This window comes from Chanodichthys erythropterus, chromosome 22, assembly GCF_024489055.1.
Source record: "Chanodichthys erythropterus isolate Z2021 chromosome 22, ASM2448905v1, whole genome shotgun sequence".
NCBI classification, from domain to species: domain Eukaryota; kingdom Metazoa; phylum Chordata; class Actinopteri; order Cypriniformes; family Xenocyprididae; genus Chanodichthys; species Chanodichthys erythropterus.
In genome coordinates, this window is record NC_090242.1 from 20,694,375 (window position 1) to 20,713,089 (window position 18,715).

Here is an 18,715-nt window from a genome sequence, read left to right on the forward strand (position 1 = left end):
AATAATAAATAAATATCGCTCCTGTCAACAAAGACTAATAAGCTTTAGTGTACTTAGTTCTTATAGTATTTAATCATGCACAGCAGGGAAGCATGTGAGTAAAGAAAGAGCAATTGTCCAGTGTGGGATAGGCAAATAGATTTGATGAGGAGAGTGATAGGGCTTCCTGTGATGACAGTGCAGCAGACTGCCAGCAGATAGGGGAAGTAGCCAGGAGTGGGCAGGCATTTACAGTCACAAATAAACTGAAGCAGAAACAGAAGCACGCTCATTTGTATGGTCGTGAGCTACCAGTCCATACGAAGATCTGGGAGAGGATCTTTTTTTTTGGCTCTACCACAATGGTGAGTGTTCTTTCATGGTTTCATCCCTTAATTGTCATATTGTAATGGCCGGCATGTAACTTTATGACAGTTTTTATAGAAATTAGTTCAGAGAAAATGATTGTATGAAATCAGAAGGTGAACTTGTGATGGTGCAGGAGTTTTTCTGTGCATAAATTGTTTCTTCTAGCACATTATGTTAGTATCATATAGTTTGTCTACATATTAACTTATGTTACTTTTTACCTTAAATATTTCTATTGGTTATGTATGTGCATGCACTTTCCATTTTCATTTTTTGTTCGGCATCAGTAAAAGATAAGACGCAAAAAAAAAACCTAAACTAAATTGCTATGAAATTAAATTTAGGGGATTTTATCATGTATTTTTGTGTAAAAAAAAAAAAAAAAAAAATTGTGTAATGTTTGGCCAGTTTTTGCTTCACCAACACAACTTAGTTCCTCTTTGTCTAAAAAGACAAACTCGAGTTCTTGAGAATTCATCTGACATCTGGTTTTGTAGCTATATGTACCTTACCGCCAATTAACCGCTCTTTTAATCCATAGACAAAGTGTGTCACAAAACGGTTTAAATTTATATCTGGTTCTGCTCTTTGTGGCCACAGCAACCTATTCTGTTTCAGTTTAATAATACCACATTATCAGTGTGAAACTATGGCAGGACACCTGTTTCAGATTGCATCACAGTCACATTGTGGGATCTCCCAAATCGCCTTCTCATGGTCATCTAAGGTTCAGCATAACCATCTGAGAAATACAAACAGAGACCTTCCATTGGTTCTTTAAGCACGTGTTAACGCACGCAAGGTCTAATATTCAAAACACATCATCCATCTAAAGAACGGAACTGTGGACTTTTTGTGTAGCTGCTTTGCATGTTGGGAGCCTTCAACAGTTCAGCTGTTGTTATAGCAATGACCATAAATAAATAAAAAATGTATTCTGTATATATCTTTGTAGCTATCATTTTTTTAAAGCATAAAAACTTAAAGCTGGAATAACATAAGAAGACATTTTGTCTCTGCTTATGTTCCATTTGAGGTTATTTGTTTCAGAGTGTAGTCATTGTGACAAGATTATGATATTAATTTTGCTATTTGAATAAAGAGAAAAACAGTTTAACTATTACAAAATAAACAATATATCACAATTCAAAATTGCCCCAAGCAATATTATTATTACAGTGCAATTTTAAACCTGTTATATACAAAACTACACTTACACTTATTTTGACATGTACGAATTGCATTTACTTCCGACTTTGGGTCTTTACTTCATTTAGCACAGCTGATTTTTTTCATGAGAGCTGTTTGATGTTAGTTGCACTATACCTGAGGCCATGTCTAAGATTACACAGACACGCTCTTTGTGTGATCTCACTGCATTAGATAACAAATGTTCAATTCAGGTGGAATGTGTCAAGGTTTTTTGGTGCAAGAGTAAATAGAGGTGTAGTTCATCACATTCAACTATCAACTTGTTTAACTAATGATTAAAACTAGGAAGTTAGAAGTCACATTTTAACATGCAAAATTGCACAGGGTAAGAAATGAACCAGAAATTATATATTTTACCAGCAAAATAATCAGAAACACCATAATAATAATAATAATAAATAATAATTACACTACCCTGCAAAGAATATGGGCAAAAGAATAGTACAATTATAAAATAAATAACATTATAAAACAACATTAAAAAATAAATGATAAATAGCATAATAATGTTCAATATTAAAATATACAAACAAATTCACTTTCTCATAAAAGTACAAACCCTGAAGCTTTCAAAGTTAAATTATTATTAGCTAAGTTGTCAACCTGGCCAGAGTTCACCAAACACGAACTTCCCATTGTTCCACTTGCTCATTCACGCAAACATTTTGTTGTTTTACACTTTGAAACCTAACAAATTAGTGTGTGCTATGTCTCTTTCAAATAAATGCAACATCGTCATTGTAAAAATGTTAAAAATATAAAATGCAAAAACCTGATAATTGGTTAAGTGTAAGTTACCTTACCATAAACCAACGGCAACCATAAATGGTAAACTTTGCGTTAAAACTATTCTGTATAATTTAGTGAAAAACAGTAAAAGACATTCCCAGAAATCTCTGCAGGGCATATCACGCATGATTATTTTTCATTGAGTATTGACTATGTTTTATGGGCCTACATCTTATGAGTGGTTTTCTACTGAAAAATATACAGGCATCTTGAAATACCAGAAACACCTCTCTTTTTTTACCGTAAATGTATCAGGATTTTTCGACACATACAAAGACGTGGCCTAAAAATGTCCATATAAAGTACTGTATGTGGTTTAAAAAATGTCTGTGTTGCTGTTGTTTGTCAAGAGCGTACTGATATTGTAATTGGTTGGCCAATGTCAGTTCCTGTGTCTCACAGTTTCTCTTTTTTTGCTCGGTGAGTCAACAGCACAGTGTGTACCTCTGGGTCAGGCCAGTCACATTAGAAACTTGTCCAGAGCTTATCAGCTCTTCCTGGTGAGAGGTCTGTCCTGATTCAAGCGCTTGTTACAAAGGCTGCATCACACGCGTCACCCAGTCTCTCATGCACACCAATGTATTGCTAGACACGTTAACACAAAATGCTAGAGCATAATTTTTTCTGTGAAAACAAAGAGGTGAAGTCCACAGCTTTGAGGTATCCGGGTAAATCAGCTCATTTACACATTAAGGATACATCAGGAACACATAAATGACATTTTTTCCAGAAAGACATTTGCATCCAATTGCGCAAGATTTGAATGACGGGGAACTGACAAACTGGCTTTACAAAGCTTATGTCATGGTTATATTTACCTCAAGTTAAAGTAGTTCATTTCAAAGTGACTTTTGTGCATCTATCACAAATTAGACATATACTGTTAGAAAAAAAGCCTTTTCTATTTACTCTTCTGTATTTGAGTATTGTAGTAGTGAGCGTCGCGACTTCCTGCTAGTTTAGTATGAAAAATGCTCTCAGTTCCTGTGTGATCTCAGACACTTTCAGGTTTAGTGCAGCTGACTACAAACAGCTCTGATGGAAAAACCAACTGTGTTAAATTATAATGAAGACCACAAATCAAAGGTAAAGATGTTTTTATAGGTATTTTAATTTGCATTGTCACTTAAGGTATTGAGCATAAATCTGATGTGTATTTGAAAAGAACACTTTTATAGACAGTTCAACACAACAAAAGCAGCTGTTTTAGATTACAAGATAAGAAAAGATAAGAAAAAAAAATACACTTGATATACACATTAAAGTAGGACAGGCATTAAAAGTATGTGAGATTTAATATTTTATGCTGCTTTGATATATATATATATATATATATATATATATATATATATATATATATATATATATATATATATATATATATATATATATATTTAAATTTAAATTGTATATTTTATTGTTTTTTTAGTTTGTACATAATTCATTTACCCTGAAAGAGTTTTATCAAACAACGTTGTTTTGGTCAAACCAAGAAATATGCATGACATTGGTCTAGGAAAGGGGCCTTGCCTATCACTCAACGCTCACTGTGGTACACTTTGCACTACTTTTTTTGTTGCATTTTGCTCTCCAAACAATAATTATTATAGAGCTAGCATGCCATGGTCATGGCTTTAATTCCCAGGAAATGCATGAACTAAAAAAATTCTTACTATAACGCAAGTCGCTTTGGATAAAAGTGTCATAACATGCATAAATTTAAATGTAATGTAACCTACTAATCACACATAGATAAAGGCTTAAGGGTTAGTTCACCCAAAAATGAAAATTCTGTCATTAAGTACTCACCTTCATGCCATTCCACCTTTGTTCATCTTCAGAACACAAATTAAGATATTTTTTGATGAAATCTGAGGGTATCTGATCTTCGCATAGGCAGCAAAGTTATTCACCTTTTGACGTCCAGAAAGGTAGCTAAAAAAATTGTCAATTATTAACTACAATCATTAACTACTACTTATTAACTACAGTGGTTCTACCTTAATGTTATGAAGTGACGTGAATACTTTTTGTGTGCAAAAACGAAACAAAAATTATGACTCTATTCAACAATTTGAACCATTTTCATGCGTAGTGAACTCAGTGCAGGCTTCCTTGTTTATGTCTGAACACCAACTCAGTAGAATGAACCATTTCTATCTACATACAATGCGGGACCCCTTATATGTTAAGCTGGCAATTTGCACGGGCATGTTTCTACAGTAGCCCTAAATGGACAAACTGGTCTACAGAGCGCATTTGCTTGACTGGCTACTCTCTTCTGTCTCAGACGACGACATCTTTGTCCTGTGTTGGCCACCTTAGCTTCTCTATATTTGCAGTTTGCAAGAATTCGCTAGATGCCGCTAAAATTAACACACTGCACCTTAATAAAATGACAAGGACAAATATGGATGTGGACACTCTCTGTTTGTCTCTGTTCCTTAAACTTTGACTTTCAATCTATGCTTGCAGGACAACAAGTCAGACGTAAAAGCCATCATGGCTCGTTTCCAAGCAGGAGGTGCATCTATGGAAGGGACTCCAGTTGTTCGTCCAAAACCACCTGTCCAGCCCACCTTGTCTTCAGGTCCAGCGGTGCCCGCTAAGAAGCCTGTTCTCGAAACTAGCCTCTCTGGTGGAGCTACCACTACCTCAACTGCCCCTAAACCCCAAAACTATTTAAAGAACACAGTCAACACAGCTAGAAGCGCTCCAGACATGCATGATCCTCCGAAGCATAAAGCTTTCGGGACTAGGTTTGAAAACACACAAGAGAACAACAAAGTCAACTTTAAAGTACCTGTTAAACCGAAACCACCAGACTTGTGCCACGATTCTGATACTTCAAAGGTCCCAATCCCAAAGGTTCCTCTACAGAAGCCTCCTTCAAGCATTATGGCGAATGATTCAAAGGTGACGAGTCCAAAGCCACCCCCTTGGGTCAAAGACATCCCAAAAGCTGAAGACAATAGCTCTAGTTCGAATCACACCCCTCCAAAAATGCCATTAGCACCCAAACCGAAAAGCACTATGGCGTTATTACGCCAGCAGCCGGAGGAAAGTAGCACTATGGAGTCTGTTGCAAGACCTTCCCCAGTATCTCAAATGAAACCATTAAGTTTCCGTATTAAAAATAGCTTCAACAAACCAGATGAAGGTGTCAAAGAGAGTGCAAAAGTACCAAGTGCTAATGAGTCAGTCTCAAAGCCCGTAGCGCCTCATAAACCCAGCTTTCCAAAAAAACCATCTGGACCTCCTGTACAAACAGTGAACGATGACCCTTCAGCCCCCAAGAAGAAACCTTTAACCAATAGCTATGCCCTGGGCAGTGCCCCTTCCAAACCCAACAGGCCGCCCAATGTCAACCTTGAGAAGTTCAAGAAGGGATCAGAGGTTGTACCAGACAGTGAGTACTGCCCATCTGGCACAAACTGCACACACTTTCTGAGGTAACAAAACAATAGGCAATAAGTATTTCACCAGTCATATCAAAGCCACAAAGACTTTGTATGCAAAGCTGCCACAACTCATAAGCACAGAAGAGTAGACTTTGGGCCAAAGTGGTTTCCGTGGTTTTACTTGTGACTGATCTGCTTTCCTCTGAGAATGTTAACAAGTATGCAGAGTAAAACAGACACCATAAACTAATAAAAATGAGAAACTGTGTAGATGCATATCTTAGTCAGTAATTTATGTCCAAATGAGGAACATCACATGACTATATCGAAAGGTTAGATACTGCTGATTTCTGCACTTTGACACAGTGCAACATACTTGTTTTTGCTCTTCAGTACACTATTACAGCACAGCATGTGAATCGGCATCAGAGTTGCCATCGTGAAACGAACATTCAGGTGCATCTTGTATTAGAGACCAATATCAACATTTTGGAAATTCAAGATTTCCTGCATGCCCTGAGCTAGCTTCCTCATTTGAGTTTCTCTTTTCACTTGAGGGCTGAAGTCAGTAAAAAAAAAAAAATAGGGAAGCTAATTTAAAATGGGAACATAGTTTTAGAGATAGCTTTCATTTTTTTATTTGTGATAATGGTGAGATCCTGTATATAAACAAGTTTTGCTCTTGAGTACCAGATGAAAAGATTGACCTTCACCTTCTGTGGGGGTGGTTGTTGTTGTGTTAGTTCTTCACTTTTTTTCTTTTTTTTTTGAAAAGCTGTCAGACAGATTGTCAGTCATGTTTTAAAGGGATAGTTCACATAAAAATGAAAATGCATTTGTCCTGTCACTCCAAACCAGTATGACTTTCTTCTGTGGAACACCAAAGCAGACATTTTTAAGTGTTTCAGCTTATTTTGTCCATACTATGTAAGTCAGTGAACTGTTTGAGTTCTGCAAAACTAAGAAAGTCAGGCTGAGTAAATCATGACAGAACTGATATTTTGGGTAAACTGTTCATTTAAAAGATAAAATCTGGACATAAGGTTAACTATTTCTTGCAGTTCCTGGACCAAAGAATGTAGCTCCCCCTCCTCCACCCGCCTCTCACCCCAGTAGTCAAGCACCTCCACCACTGCCCTCTCAACCCTTCCCTCCCAGCCTGCCCCCACGACATCCAGGACCTTTGTGAGTACCACAGAAATGCTACTATTTGTCCTGTGACTGAATTATTCAGGTAATGACAATTTATCTAACATCTGAATGTGATGATAATTCACAACCTTATTTTTATCTACAGAATTCAAGATGAGAATTATGACGACGTGGAGAGCTTGAGAGAGTCATCTGGTAAGACCTACCTTTACATTATTGAATAGGAATCATTTTAGAGCCAATACCTAGTTTGTGTGTGTTATATATTAGGGCTGCTCCCTAATAGTCGACAAACCGCTAGGCTTAGTCGACCAAAATTTTATTAGTCACTTAGTCGCATAAAAAAAATCCACATTAAGTGGCAAAGTCACGCAGTCTGTGACGGACAGGTCATTATTAATAGCTGGTCGTAATTACAGTACATCAGACAGGACATCCAAACCCTCGCCTATCATTCATCGACCTCAGATATGGCTTATCACATGAAACGTGTAGTAGCTACTTTACATGGCCACTCGCTCTAACATTAACAGAAAAATGTGGGCTATTCATTGTTATTGTGCACTTACAATGACAACAAAATGTAAACTTGCCTCACATACATGAAAAATATATCTAGTCTATAGAAAGCGAAATGTCTAATTTTACATGAACCAATTCAAATAGAAAACAAATAACTTCAGGTTATGTAATCCGTGAAACGTACATATAGGCACTGTGGAGAGTTAGCATCGTCGACTTTTCACCTGCTTTCATAACCCTTCTGCCGGTGAACTGTGGCAAACTTTATTATTAAATAAATTTCCAGTGAAATAAAAGCGACCTCCGGAGCTGCATACATCATCAAGAATGTCATATTTAAAGGGTCATGAAACCCCCCTGTTTTTACCCTGGTCGTTCACACCTCAAAGCTCAAAAAACTTTGTAAAAATGGGCGTGTAAAGCTCTGGAAAAGTGGGAGTGTAGAGGGGGAGAAGAGGGGAGAGAACAACCAATGAAGCACAGACATAGAACACACTCATTATACAGAATAATGAATATTAATATATGAGCACGGAGAAAATGACAAACATAAAAACAGAAATGACAAACTCCTAAGCACATGGGAGAAATGCAAAAGAATATTTAATAGGGCTAATAGGCTACTTTGATTACATTTACGAGCACTGCACTCAAAATCAGTCTTTTGTCTATTAGAATAATCGTGTCGTCGCGTTCAGATAGGCTACACCACTGTATCAGTGTACCCCTCTTTAAATTTGCTTGTTATGTGTTTATTTACCTACTTGATTAATTGATTACTAATATTTATTTAATAATTTACTTAATTTTATTATCACAGGAAATGACGCACTCAAAATGTGAATCATTGCCCATCATTTTGTGAGCAACTGGTGATAAAGAAAAATGCCAGGTCGCAATATTGAAAATAGTTCCATTTTAAAGGTGGCCTAGAATCAAATATTGAATTTACCTCGGCATAGTTAAATAACAAGAGTTAAGTACATGGAAAAGACATATGTTGAGTTTCAAACTCCATTGTTTCCTCCTTCTTATATAAATCTCATTTGTTTAAAAGACCTCCGGAAAACAGGCGAATCTCAACATAACACTGACTTTTACGTAACAGACAGGATCATTAATATGTACGTGTCACGGCACACACGAAGACAAACAAGGTAGGTCCAATTGCAGGTATTTATTGGGGTAATCCAAAGCGTAAATCCAGAAACAGGCAAGGGTCAAAATCCATGAAAACAGTCCGTACACAAAACAAGAAAACACAATGAAAACCAGAACAGAGAAACCAGGAACGTTAGTGAAGACACCATAACAAGGGCAGAGACAAACCAGGTATAAATAGACAGACACTAATGAATAAACACAAAACAGCTGTGTGCAATGAGTGGGATAATGAGTCCAGGAGAGAGTATGGGTAATGTAGTCCAAGGGGTGAAAACAAGAGTCCGGAATGGAGTGCCCTCTAGTGGCTGACTAGGGCACTCTCACTAGTGATCATGACATTACCCCTCCTCAAAGGAGCGGCTACCAGACGCTCCACCAGACAAAAAAAACAAAAAACACAAAAACTCAGGAGGGAGGTGGATAGGAGGAGGATCAGGGGGAGGGATGGTGGGCCAGGACCAGAGCCCCCAACCAAAGGCCAGGGGGGAGCCGGTGGAACAGACCACGGGGGCTCTAAGAGGGTCGGGGTCCTGGCTGAATGCCAGGGCGGCACTGGAGGAACTGACCAGGCGGGTTCCCTGGGGTCTGGAGTCCTGGCTGGTTGCCAGGGCGGCGCTGGAGGAACTGACCAGGCGGGTTCCAGCGGTTCCAACGGCCGGGGCAGTGGCAGCAGGGCAGGAAGCCTAGATGACGGCGGCAGGGCAGATATCCTGGGCGGCGGTGGCGGCAGGGCTGGCGACCTGGGCGGCGGCGGCGGCGGGGCTGGCGGCCTGGGCGGCGGCGGCAGGGCAGAAGGCTTGGATGACGGCGGCAGGGCAGAAGATCTGGGCGATGGCGGCAGGGCAGACCAAGGTTGCTCTGTGGCCGTGTCAGGGAGAGCGGGCAGCTCGGGGACGACCTCCGTGGTCGTATCAGGAAGAGCGGACAGCTCGGTGATGGCAGCAGGCTCGGGCTGCTCAGGCGGCAGGGCAAGGCGCTTCGGTGGCGCCGGCAGGGCAAGGCGCTTCGGTGGCGCCGGCAGGGCAAGGCGCTTCGGTGGCGCCGGCAGGGCAAGGCGCTTCGGTAACCCACGAACAACCACCAAAGTGGTCTCCAGGCCTTGTAGGACGGAGGAAGCCCTTTTCCTCCTTCTCCTCCGCTTATGAGGGTGTGGCGGTGGCTCACCCAAAGTGGACTCACTGGCTGGAGCGGGCTCTGGAGCGGACTCACTGGCTGGAGCGGACTCACTGGCTGGAGCGGACTCACTGGCTGGAGCGGACTCACTGGCTGGAGCGGACTCACTGGCTGGAGCGGGCTCTGGAGTGGATTCACTGACTGGAGCGGACTCTGGAGTGGATTCACTGACTGGAGCGGGCTCTGGAGTGGATTCACTGACTGGAGCGGGCTCTGGAGTGGATTCACTGACTGGAGCGGGCTCTGGAGTGGACTCACTGACTGGAGCGGGCTCTGGAGTGGACTCACTGACTGGAGCGGATTCTGGAGTGGACTCACTGACTGGAACGGACTCACTGACTGGAACGGACTCACTGACTGGAACGGGCTCTGGAGTGGACTCACTGACTGGAGCGGACTCTGGAGTGGACTCACTGACTGGAGCGGACTCTGGAGTGGACTCACTGACTGGAGCGGACTCTGGAGTGGACTCACTGACTGGAGCGGATTCAGGAGTGGACTCACTGACTGGAACGGACTCACTGACTGGAACGGACTCTGGAGTGGACTCACTGACTGGAGGCTTCCTCCTCCTCTTCCTCCTCCTCCGTGTGGGAAGCGAAGATTCAGCGCCCACCTCCTCAGTGACCTCAGGAACGGATTCATGAGCTGGAGCGGACTCTGGCTGAGCATGGGTTGCCCATTGACTTCTGTGGGAGAGATAGCTGACAAAGCCCCAGAAATCCAGGATCTGGAGCCCCCGTAACTCCCACTGAGGAAGAGGGTCATCAAGGCATCCATTGAACATTTCTTTCAGTGCCTCATCGTTATAGCGCAGCCCTCTTGCCATTGTCCAGAAAAACTGGGCAAAACATCCTACCTCACTTCCCTCCTGTCGCAGAGCCAGCACCGCCCGAACAAGAGCCATCCGCTCTCTCACCGTGGCTGGAGGTGTGATCCAAATCCCCATCCTGCTGGATCCTAAAATGATGGTGTCTTCTGTCACGGCACACACGAAGACAAACAGGGTAGGTCCAATTGCAGGTATTTATTGGGGTAATCCAAAGCGTAAATCCAGAAACAGGCAAGGGTCAAAATCCATGAAAACAGTCCGTACACAAAACAAGAAAACACAATGAAAACCAGAACAGAGAAACCAGGAACGTTAGTGAAGACACCATAACAAGGGCAGAGACAAACCAGGTATAAATAGACAGACACTAATGAATAAACACAAAACAGCTGTGTGCAATGAGTGGGATAATGAGTCCAGGAGAGAGTATGGGTAATGTAGTCCAAGGGGTGAAAACAAGAGTCCGGAATGGAGTGCCCTCTAGTGGCTGACTAGGGCACTCTCACTAGTGATCATGACAGTACGCCCCCAATATTTGCATATGCCAGATCATGTTCAAGGCATTACACAAGGGCAGTCAGTATTAACGTCTGGAACTGTGCACAGCTGAATCATCAGACTAGGTAAGCAAGCAAGGACAATAGCGAAAAATGGCAGATGGAGCAATAATAACTGACATGATCCATGATATCATGATATTTTTAGTGATATTTGTAAATTGTATTTCTAAATGTTTCGTTAGCATGCTGCTAATGTATTTTTAAATGTGGTTAAAGTTACCATCGTTTATTACTGTATTCACTGAGACAAGAGCCATTGCTATTTTCATTTTTAAACACTCGCAGTCTGTATAGTTCATAAACACAACTTCATTCTTTGTAAATCTCTCCAACAGTGTAGCATTAGCCCGTTAGCCACAGAGCATATAGTCTCAAACTCATTCAGAATCAAATGTAAACATCCAAATAAATACTATACTCACAGGAATCGATGCATGCATGCAGCATGAATGACGAACATCTTGTAAAGATCCATTTGAGGGTTATATTAGCTGTGTGAACTTTGTTTATGCACTGTATAACTGCACTTATAGTCGAGAGCTCGGAAGGGCAGGGAGCGAGAGAATTAAAGGGGCCGCGCAGCCTGAATAGGTTCATAGTTAATGATGCCCCAAAACAGGCAGTTAAAAAAAAAATATTTAAAAAAAACTATGGGGTATTTTGAGCTGAAACTTCACAGACACATTCAGGGGACACCTTAGACTTATATTACATCTTTTGAAAAGACGTTCTACGGCACCTTTAAACCACAAAGGCGAGCCAGTGGATATCACACAAGCAAGTTATGCCAGTGAAGAAGTTTCAAACGGCAATCCATTATTTACTACAGAAACTAAAAGTAAAAACTGACCAAGCTTTTGGCATCTGATGCTGCATTAATGGTGCATATTCTCTTAAGAGACATTGAGAGACAAATCTAATGTATTTTCTTAATATTTCTCTTGTGGTCCATAGTGAATCGAGAAGTATTTTGTGTTAAACAAATTGTGTTTTGAAATGAGGAGTAAGCTAATCTAACTAACCGTTTATTATCAGTTATGAGCTATGAAATTATTGGCAAATCCACATGAATGGCCCGTTCATTTTTTAGTACTGCAATGTCCGAGAGTCTCTCCTGTCTCATGGTGTTTCTCATGTACGTTTTCAGTCGGAGAAAACAAGACAAAATTTCTTTCACATGACGCAGTGTTCATCGGCACAGCAAAGAATAATTAAAAGATGTTGCCAACGTTTACTAGACTGTGGAGTAGCTTTGACTCTCTGAACAGTGAATTTTTCTTGCCTTTTCCCTGAACGGGCCATTCATGTGGATTTGGATCTTGCTCATGACACGCGCTGTCTGTGCGCAACACTGTCCGTGTAACTTAATTTTCATCACTAAGAGGATCAGCGGATGTCTGCACACCACATCTGCGTGCAGCCCAATTTTTGTGACCAAGCGCGGACAGTGCGTGTACAACAGCAGCACATGTGCAAGTGAGATATATATATATATATAATTACTTGCACATGCACTGCATACACACACAATTCATACTGTATATACACAGTCACATATTTTAATGAATGCTTTTTAAAGTAGTCTCTTGTGCTCACAAAGGCTGCATTCGTTATATTTCCAAGTGTTATTTATTCCTATATACATTTCTTATTGTTATCAATATTGAAAATAGTTATGCTGCTTAATATTTTTCTGAAAACCCTGATACTTTTTTTCAGGATTTTTTTGATAAACAGAAAGTTCTTAACAGTTGAAACTGAAACAGAAAACTTTTGTAACATTATAAATGTTTTGTACTGTTAAGTTTGATCAATTTAATGCATCCTTGCTGAATAAAAGTATTTATATATCTTTTACAATATCTTTTCACATTTTCTCACTACAGGCCAGAAAAATGAGGTAAGAATCTTAGTGAAGGCGTACAAATACTTGGATGGTACACTGAAAGTTTGTGGCGCAGTGTCTCATGTTTTACTTCTTTTAGGGAAGTGGAAGTGATGGTGAGATATATGAGGATCTTGATGATAGTCGGTAAGATATTTTATGCTCTATTGCTGACAGTGACCATAGCCACCTAGAACAGAATAAAATAGTAAAACATATGGCTACTTTGGCAATAATTAAATTATTCATTTCATGTTTTGTAGTGTTTACATGTGTTTTGGGCTAATAAATGGTTTATGGTCTGCTATACCACAGGTCTGCTGCAGAGAGTCCACCTCAAAAGAAACAAGAAAAAGAACTTAAAAATCAGAAAGACCGTGAGAAAAAAGAGAAAGATGCAATTAAGAAGTTTAAAGTAAGCTGGAATTTAAAAAACAAAAACAAACAAATCAAAGCCAATTATTATCAAACCAGTTATTGAGCTTTACTCTACTGGATCGTGACAGGATTTTAAAGAATATTTTGTCTGGTTTGTTCTTTCCACAGATAACACCACCCCTGCAAGTTATTCATCAGGTAAAAGCTAAAGCTGACTGCAAGGGTGGGAAACATGACCTCTGCATAAAGAAGGGCGAGTCAGTTGATATTATTCGAATCACTGACAACCCAGAGGGCAAATGGCTGGGCCGGAGTCAAGACGGATCATGTAAGAGTTCACACTATAAAAAGTTTGATGATGTGAACTGGTCAATGATCACCCCATATGAGCGCTCTTACAAAACTTGACTGAAACGTATTACTTTATATTTCAGTTGGCTATGTTAAAACAGAAATGGTTGAGATCGACTTTAGCGCCTTGAAGAATCAAGGCCTGTCTTTACCTCTTAACTTGGAAAATGAGGAGGTGTACGATGATGTGGAATCTATGGATAATCAAGGGTAAGAATCTGTAATATTTACAAACAAAAGTTCATTTTAACCTCCATTCACAGATTTTCCCTAATAATTAATAATAGAAAAAAGTTAAAAGGCAGATTTGATCTGGACCTGGGCATTTACTGGATGCAACATTAAACATCTCTCCAGTATTTAGTCTAGTCAGTATTTAGTCCAGTCTTGGAACAGTCAAGAAAGTTTAATTAGAACTTGCACAGCAACTACTGCTGTTCTCATTTATATTATGAGAATTTATATTTCTCTTTCATATTTCAGGAATATGAATGGGCAGCGGGGTAAGTGTTAATATAACTAATCTTTTTTTCTGACTAACTGACTTTAAGGTCAAAGTTTACTACTTTAATTATTAAGGTGCTAAAGAGGATGTTTTGTTTTATACATTTTTGCAATATTACTTGAAACTGTCTTTACTAACTGATAAAAGACTATTAATTAGGTGCACTGAAAGGAATAATATTAATATACATCATCTGTGCACGAGGTAGGGCCTTAAAAACATCAGCCAATTGTTTACGCGATCATCGGCTTGTCAATCACTGCCATCACGTTCCTTGTGAAAGACGTGCGCAGATTGGCCCTCTGGCTTCAATCACTGCCATGAGGTTCCTTGTGAGAGACGAGCGTGGCTGCGCGCTCCAGTAACTTTCCACACTCCGCAGGCACTGCATGCAATGTTTTTGTCAGGAGTAACAACTGCAGATTTTGAGTTACCTGTAGTGAGTCCAACATAATGAATCCACTAACACGACACAGCGAATGCCGGTGGTAAACAAACACTTGTGTTCCAATACTCGTGCACGAGTTTTGGGAGGCGTTCCCTCGAAATGAGCTGTGAAGGAGGGGGCTGTTCTTACGCATGCGCTCATTTCAAAAACTCACTAACAGTCTTTGGTTTCTCAGTCGACGAAAAGATCCTCTTTAGCACCTTTAACTGTAACTGTAAGGGTTAGTTCACCCAAAAATGAAAAATCTGTCATTAATTACTCACTCTAATGCCATTCCACACCCGTAAGCCTTTCGTTCATCTTTGCAACACCAATAAAGATCTTATTAATGAAATCTAAGAGCTTTATGTCCATCCACTGACAGCTATGCAACTGACACTTCGTCGCTTCAAAAAGTTCATAAAAAGGTTGTAAAACTAATCTGCATGAATTGAGCGGTTTAGTCCAAATTTTCTGAAGAAACACAATCACTTCATATAATGAACAGATATAATTTAGGCTTTTACTCACATATAAACAATGATCAGTGAACATAAACAGAAGATCAACCATACTTGCTTTGACGTGCGAGAACAAACCTCGTTGGTTCTTGCAGAAGCTCAAACGTGCTGCAACACACGAGACTGAACCTCACTGGTTCTCACACGTCAAGCGAACTTGCTTGAGCTTCCGTTTACCAGTGTGAGCTGTTGAATGTGAATGTTTATGTGTGAATAAAAGCCTAAATTAAATCTGTTCATCATATAAAGTGATCATGTCTCTTCAATTTGGACTAAACTGCTCAATTCATATGGATTAGTTTTTACGATCTCTTCATGAATTTTTTGAAGCGTCAAAGTGTCAGTTCCAATGCTGTCAACGGAGGGACAGAAAGCTGTCAGATTTCATCAAAAAGATCTTTGTGTGTGTTTCAAAGATGAACAAAAGTCATTAATTACTCATGAGGGTGAATAATTAATGACAGAATTTTCATTTTTGGGTGAACTATCTCTTTCAGTTTGAGAGGTGCTTAAACAGATACTTAAACAAGTCTGCCCTCTGCTGTTTATAGTTGTTTTACCTCCACCACCAGATGATGATGTGTATGATGATATACCCGATTCCAATATTAATCCAATCAGGTAAGAGCAAACAATATATAATAAAATATAATATAATATATGTTTCTATACTTTATTTATATGTGTGTACATGTATTCCTGGGACTCACCCACATTACATTCCTCATAGCACTGGAGATCCCAGGTCTCTCTTAAAAAAGCGCCACTTCTTGGAGATGCTCAAAAGTTCGGTTGAACGGAGAAAAAGCCAAATGCACAATAATGAGTAATTTTTATATTAGTAAGATGGAATCAATCAGTGTTACTTTTCTGCATTTTAAATTCTTACCAATCAAAACTGCATATGCAGTTGCATCCATTTGCTCTAACAAAGCAAACTGATTAACTGTTCCTTTCACAATCAATCCAATCTGTGCCAAAATGCCAAATACCACCTTCAAGGAAATTCTTCTGAGCCTCCTATTAATGCTTTTCTAATATTTTCTAACCATAACGTTACTGGATGTGGATGATTCACTAATGCTGTGTCCTATTCCCAAGACTTCCCTTGATTTTGCTTTTAACTAAAGAAAACTTTATTAACTCCAAACTAAGTCTGTTAATTGTTTTTTGCCGATAAAATGATCAAATATTTATATCCTTCTTTTTCAGCATTCCTCCACCTCCACAATTTACACCTGAAGGAAATAAAGGTAAAAATCTTTTTAGTCCTATAGAGGGTATGCAACGACGTCACTTGCCCGCCGAAAACGCGCTCCCTCAGCTGGACTGAGTGGCAAAAGAACCTGCTGCATGACTGAATTTAATAGAGGAAACTGCGAAACGTGACTAAAAACGAATTACACTAAAGGTTGGACATGAAAGTATTCCTTATAACATGTCAAATAAACCTAATCCATGGATATTGACATGCAGCCAGGAATCGTGCTTCCTGACATTTATATGTGCCTGATTTAGACGGTTGGGAAATACATAAAGCAAATCTGCCTGTGAATATTTTATATAACTCATATCGGTACGTCTAAATCCGCGTAATCACTTATATCAATGTTATATCGTAGTATTGTCCAGCCCTAAAACATAGTTTTATAGTATAGTTTTTGTCAGTGTTGTTTATTTAAAAACACCAAATTATGCAGAATATAAGATGGCAAATATTTAATTGATGAGTTGTCAACATAATATATAACAATACAATCTATACGGTATGATTTTACCTCAAAATCCAACAATTCGACACGAAATGATAACTGCAAATCCACGTTTCTCTGCTGGAGTTCAGTTGTTTCTGCGAATTTCAGTGATCCATTTGCTTATTTTTCTGTTGCTTTCTGCAGTTTTTAAATTAATACCTCAGGATTTGTGTCAAAGCTATTTGTACAGTCAATCAAAAAGCTCTTTCCCGTTTTGGAAGAGTTTTGTGCGTTTTTCGCGACATTCACGCTGTAAACAAAAGTTGCCGCTCAGTCTTTTGCCACTCAGTGGACGTGACCGCAGTCGTAACGGTCGACGGTGACGTCACGTGCATACCCCCTATATAGCGCTTTCAAAGTAACTGTGAAACCAACTCTGTCTTTTGTCTTCAAATGTCTTTGCATCACAGATATTTCCCAAGACATATACGATGATGTTGATTCATTCCCTCCCGCTCCATCACCTTGCAGGTAAATAGTGCTTTGCCATTAATGTTATTTAACAATATGATGCAATATACAGAATTGAACTCTTAAAATGTGTGTTAGCATATTTAATTTGTTCTGTCTTGATGATAATGATATTTTGCAGCCTTCCTCCAATGAAATCTAAGGCGTCCAAAGTGCATGAGGACCCAAAAAAGCAAAAGAAATTTGAGAAAGAAGAAAAGGAATTCAGAAAGAAGTTTAAGGTGCATTTGAGATAACTTTGACAAAATGACAAAATGCAGAGTTCACATACAGTGCTTTCTTCATTGAATTTATAAACAAACGATTTGGTATTTACTTTACCAGTACGAGGGTGAGATTCAGGTACTTTATCAAGCAACAATTGCCACCAGTAAGAAGGGCAGTGGGAAAGACCTGGCTGTACAGGCTGGGGAGACTGTGGACGTCATCAACAAATCTGACCCGGACAAATTCATCTGTAGGAACAAGGAGGGCAAATGTAAGTGATATCATTTGTGACTCAAAATGATACTTGATCTACAGCAAGAAAAGTAGGCTAATGGTAATAATGACATGGTAAAATTTATTTTCAGTTGGATATGTCTCAGCTAACAACATCCAACCAGAGTAAGTTATGTTTTCTCAAAGTTTTTTTGTAATAGCGTTGTCAATGTGTGAATATGCAAAACTAAAACTTTACATTTTGTTCACATAGTGAGGAGGTCTATGATGACATTGGAGATGGTACGTAGCGAATAAATGCACCTGAACATTACATGAACATATAAAATGCAGTTCTTCTACTGCAGATGTGATGTAATTTAAGATCAGAATTCTGACAATATTAATAAAAGAGAGAAATTAATTCACATCTTTAAAAAACATGTCTTTGCAGACTGTATCTATGACAATGACTGAAGATCTCACACCATCATCATCTCATCTTCTGGTGCAGCTCATTATTTCTGGCCCTATTTTTGTCTTCTTGATTGTTGATGTTGAGTGTATTTATTATAAAGACGCAAGCTGGAGTTCACTTAATCTGTTGAAATAAACAGCCTAGTACTATCATGATAACATAGTTACCTTGCCTGAGTGAAAATAAATGGCTTCTTGTCCAGATTGGCCACCAAAAAGAGCCAGTTCTCCAGACTTTCACATTATTTTTCCTGTCATGAGTTCTAAGACACATTAATAATTCATCACTGTAATTATGTTGCTGAGTGAAAGGCAGTATTTTGTAACTGGTCTTAATTTGCTCATTTACTTGCGTTTTTTTTTTTTTTTTTTG

The 18,715-nt window shown here is 39.3% G+C and overlaps 1 protein-coding gene across 2 annotated transcripts; it reads left to right on the forward strand.

Annotated features, from left to right (window-relative positions):
• The first annotated feature begins 229 nt into the window (after positions 1-229).
• fyb1b (FYN binding protein 1 b) lies at positions 230-18,714 on the forward strand. Of its 2 annotated transcripts, XM_067376598.1 has the most exons (19): positions 230-344; positions 4,825-5,758; positions 6,812-6,935; positions 7,048-7,097; positions 13,040-13,053; positions 13,139-13,185; positions 13,354-13,453; positions 13,585-13,744; positions 13,851-13,977; positions 14,251-14,270; positions 15,772-15,841; positions 15,951-16,046; positions 16,433-16,473; positions 17,385-17,445; positions 17,567-17,666; positions 17,770-17,923; positions 18,018-18,051; positions 18,140-18,168; positions 18,320-18,714. In XM_067376598.1, the coding sequence occupies exons 1-19, from the start codon at positions 342-344 to the stop codon at positions 18,340-18,342; spliced, it is 2,187 nt and encodes a 728-aa protein (XP_067232699.1). In that variant the 5' UTR covers positions 230-341; the 3' UTR covers positions 18,343-18,714. The 2 variants fall into 2 exon arrangements, with proteins under 2 accessions (XP_067232699.1, XP_067232700.1); XM_067376599.1 differs by lacking the exon at positions 15,951-16,046.
• Position 18,715: the final 1 nt, after the last annotated feature.

Bases quoted from the DNA above. Each gene is read 5' to 3' on its own strand.
- fyb1b (XM_067376598.1), top strand. The intron at 13,978-14,250 runs GTAAGAATCTGT...TTCATATTTCAG, and splicing joins GAATCTATGGATAATCAAGG to GAATATGAATGGGCAGCGGG. The intron at 17,446-17,566 runs GTAAATAGTGCT...GATATTTTGCAG, and splicing joins CCCGCTCCATCACCTTGCAG to CCTTCCTCCAATGAAATCTA.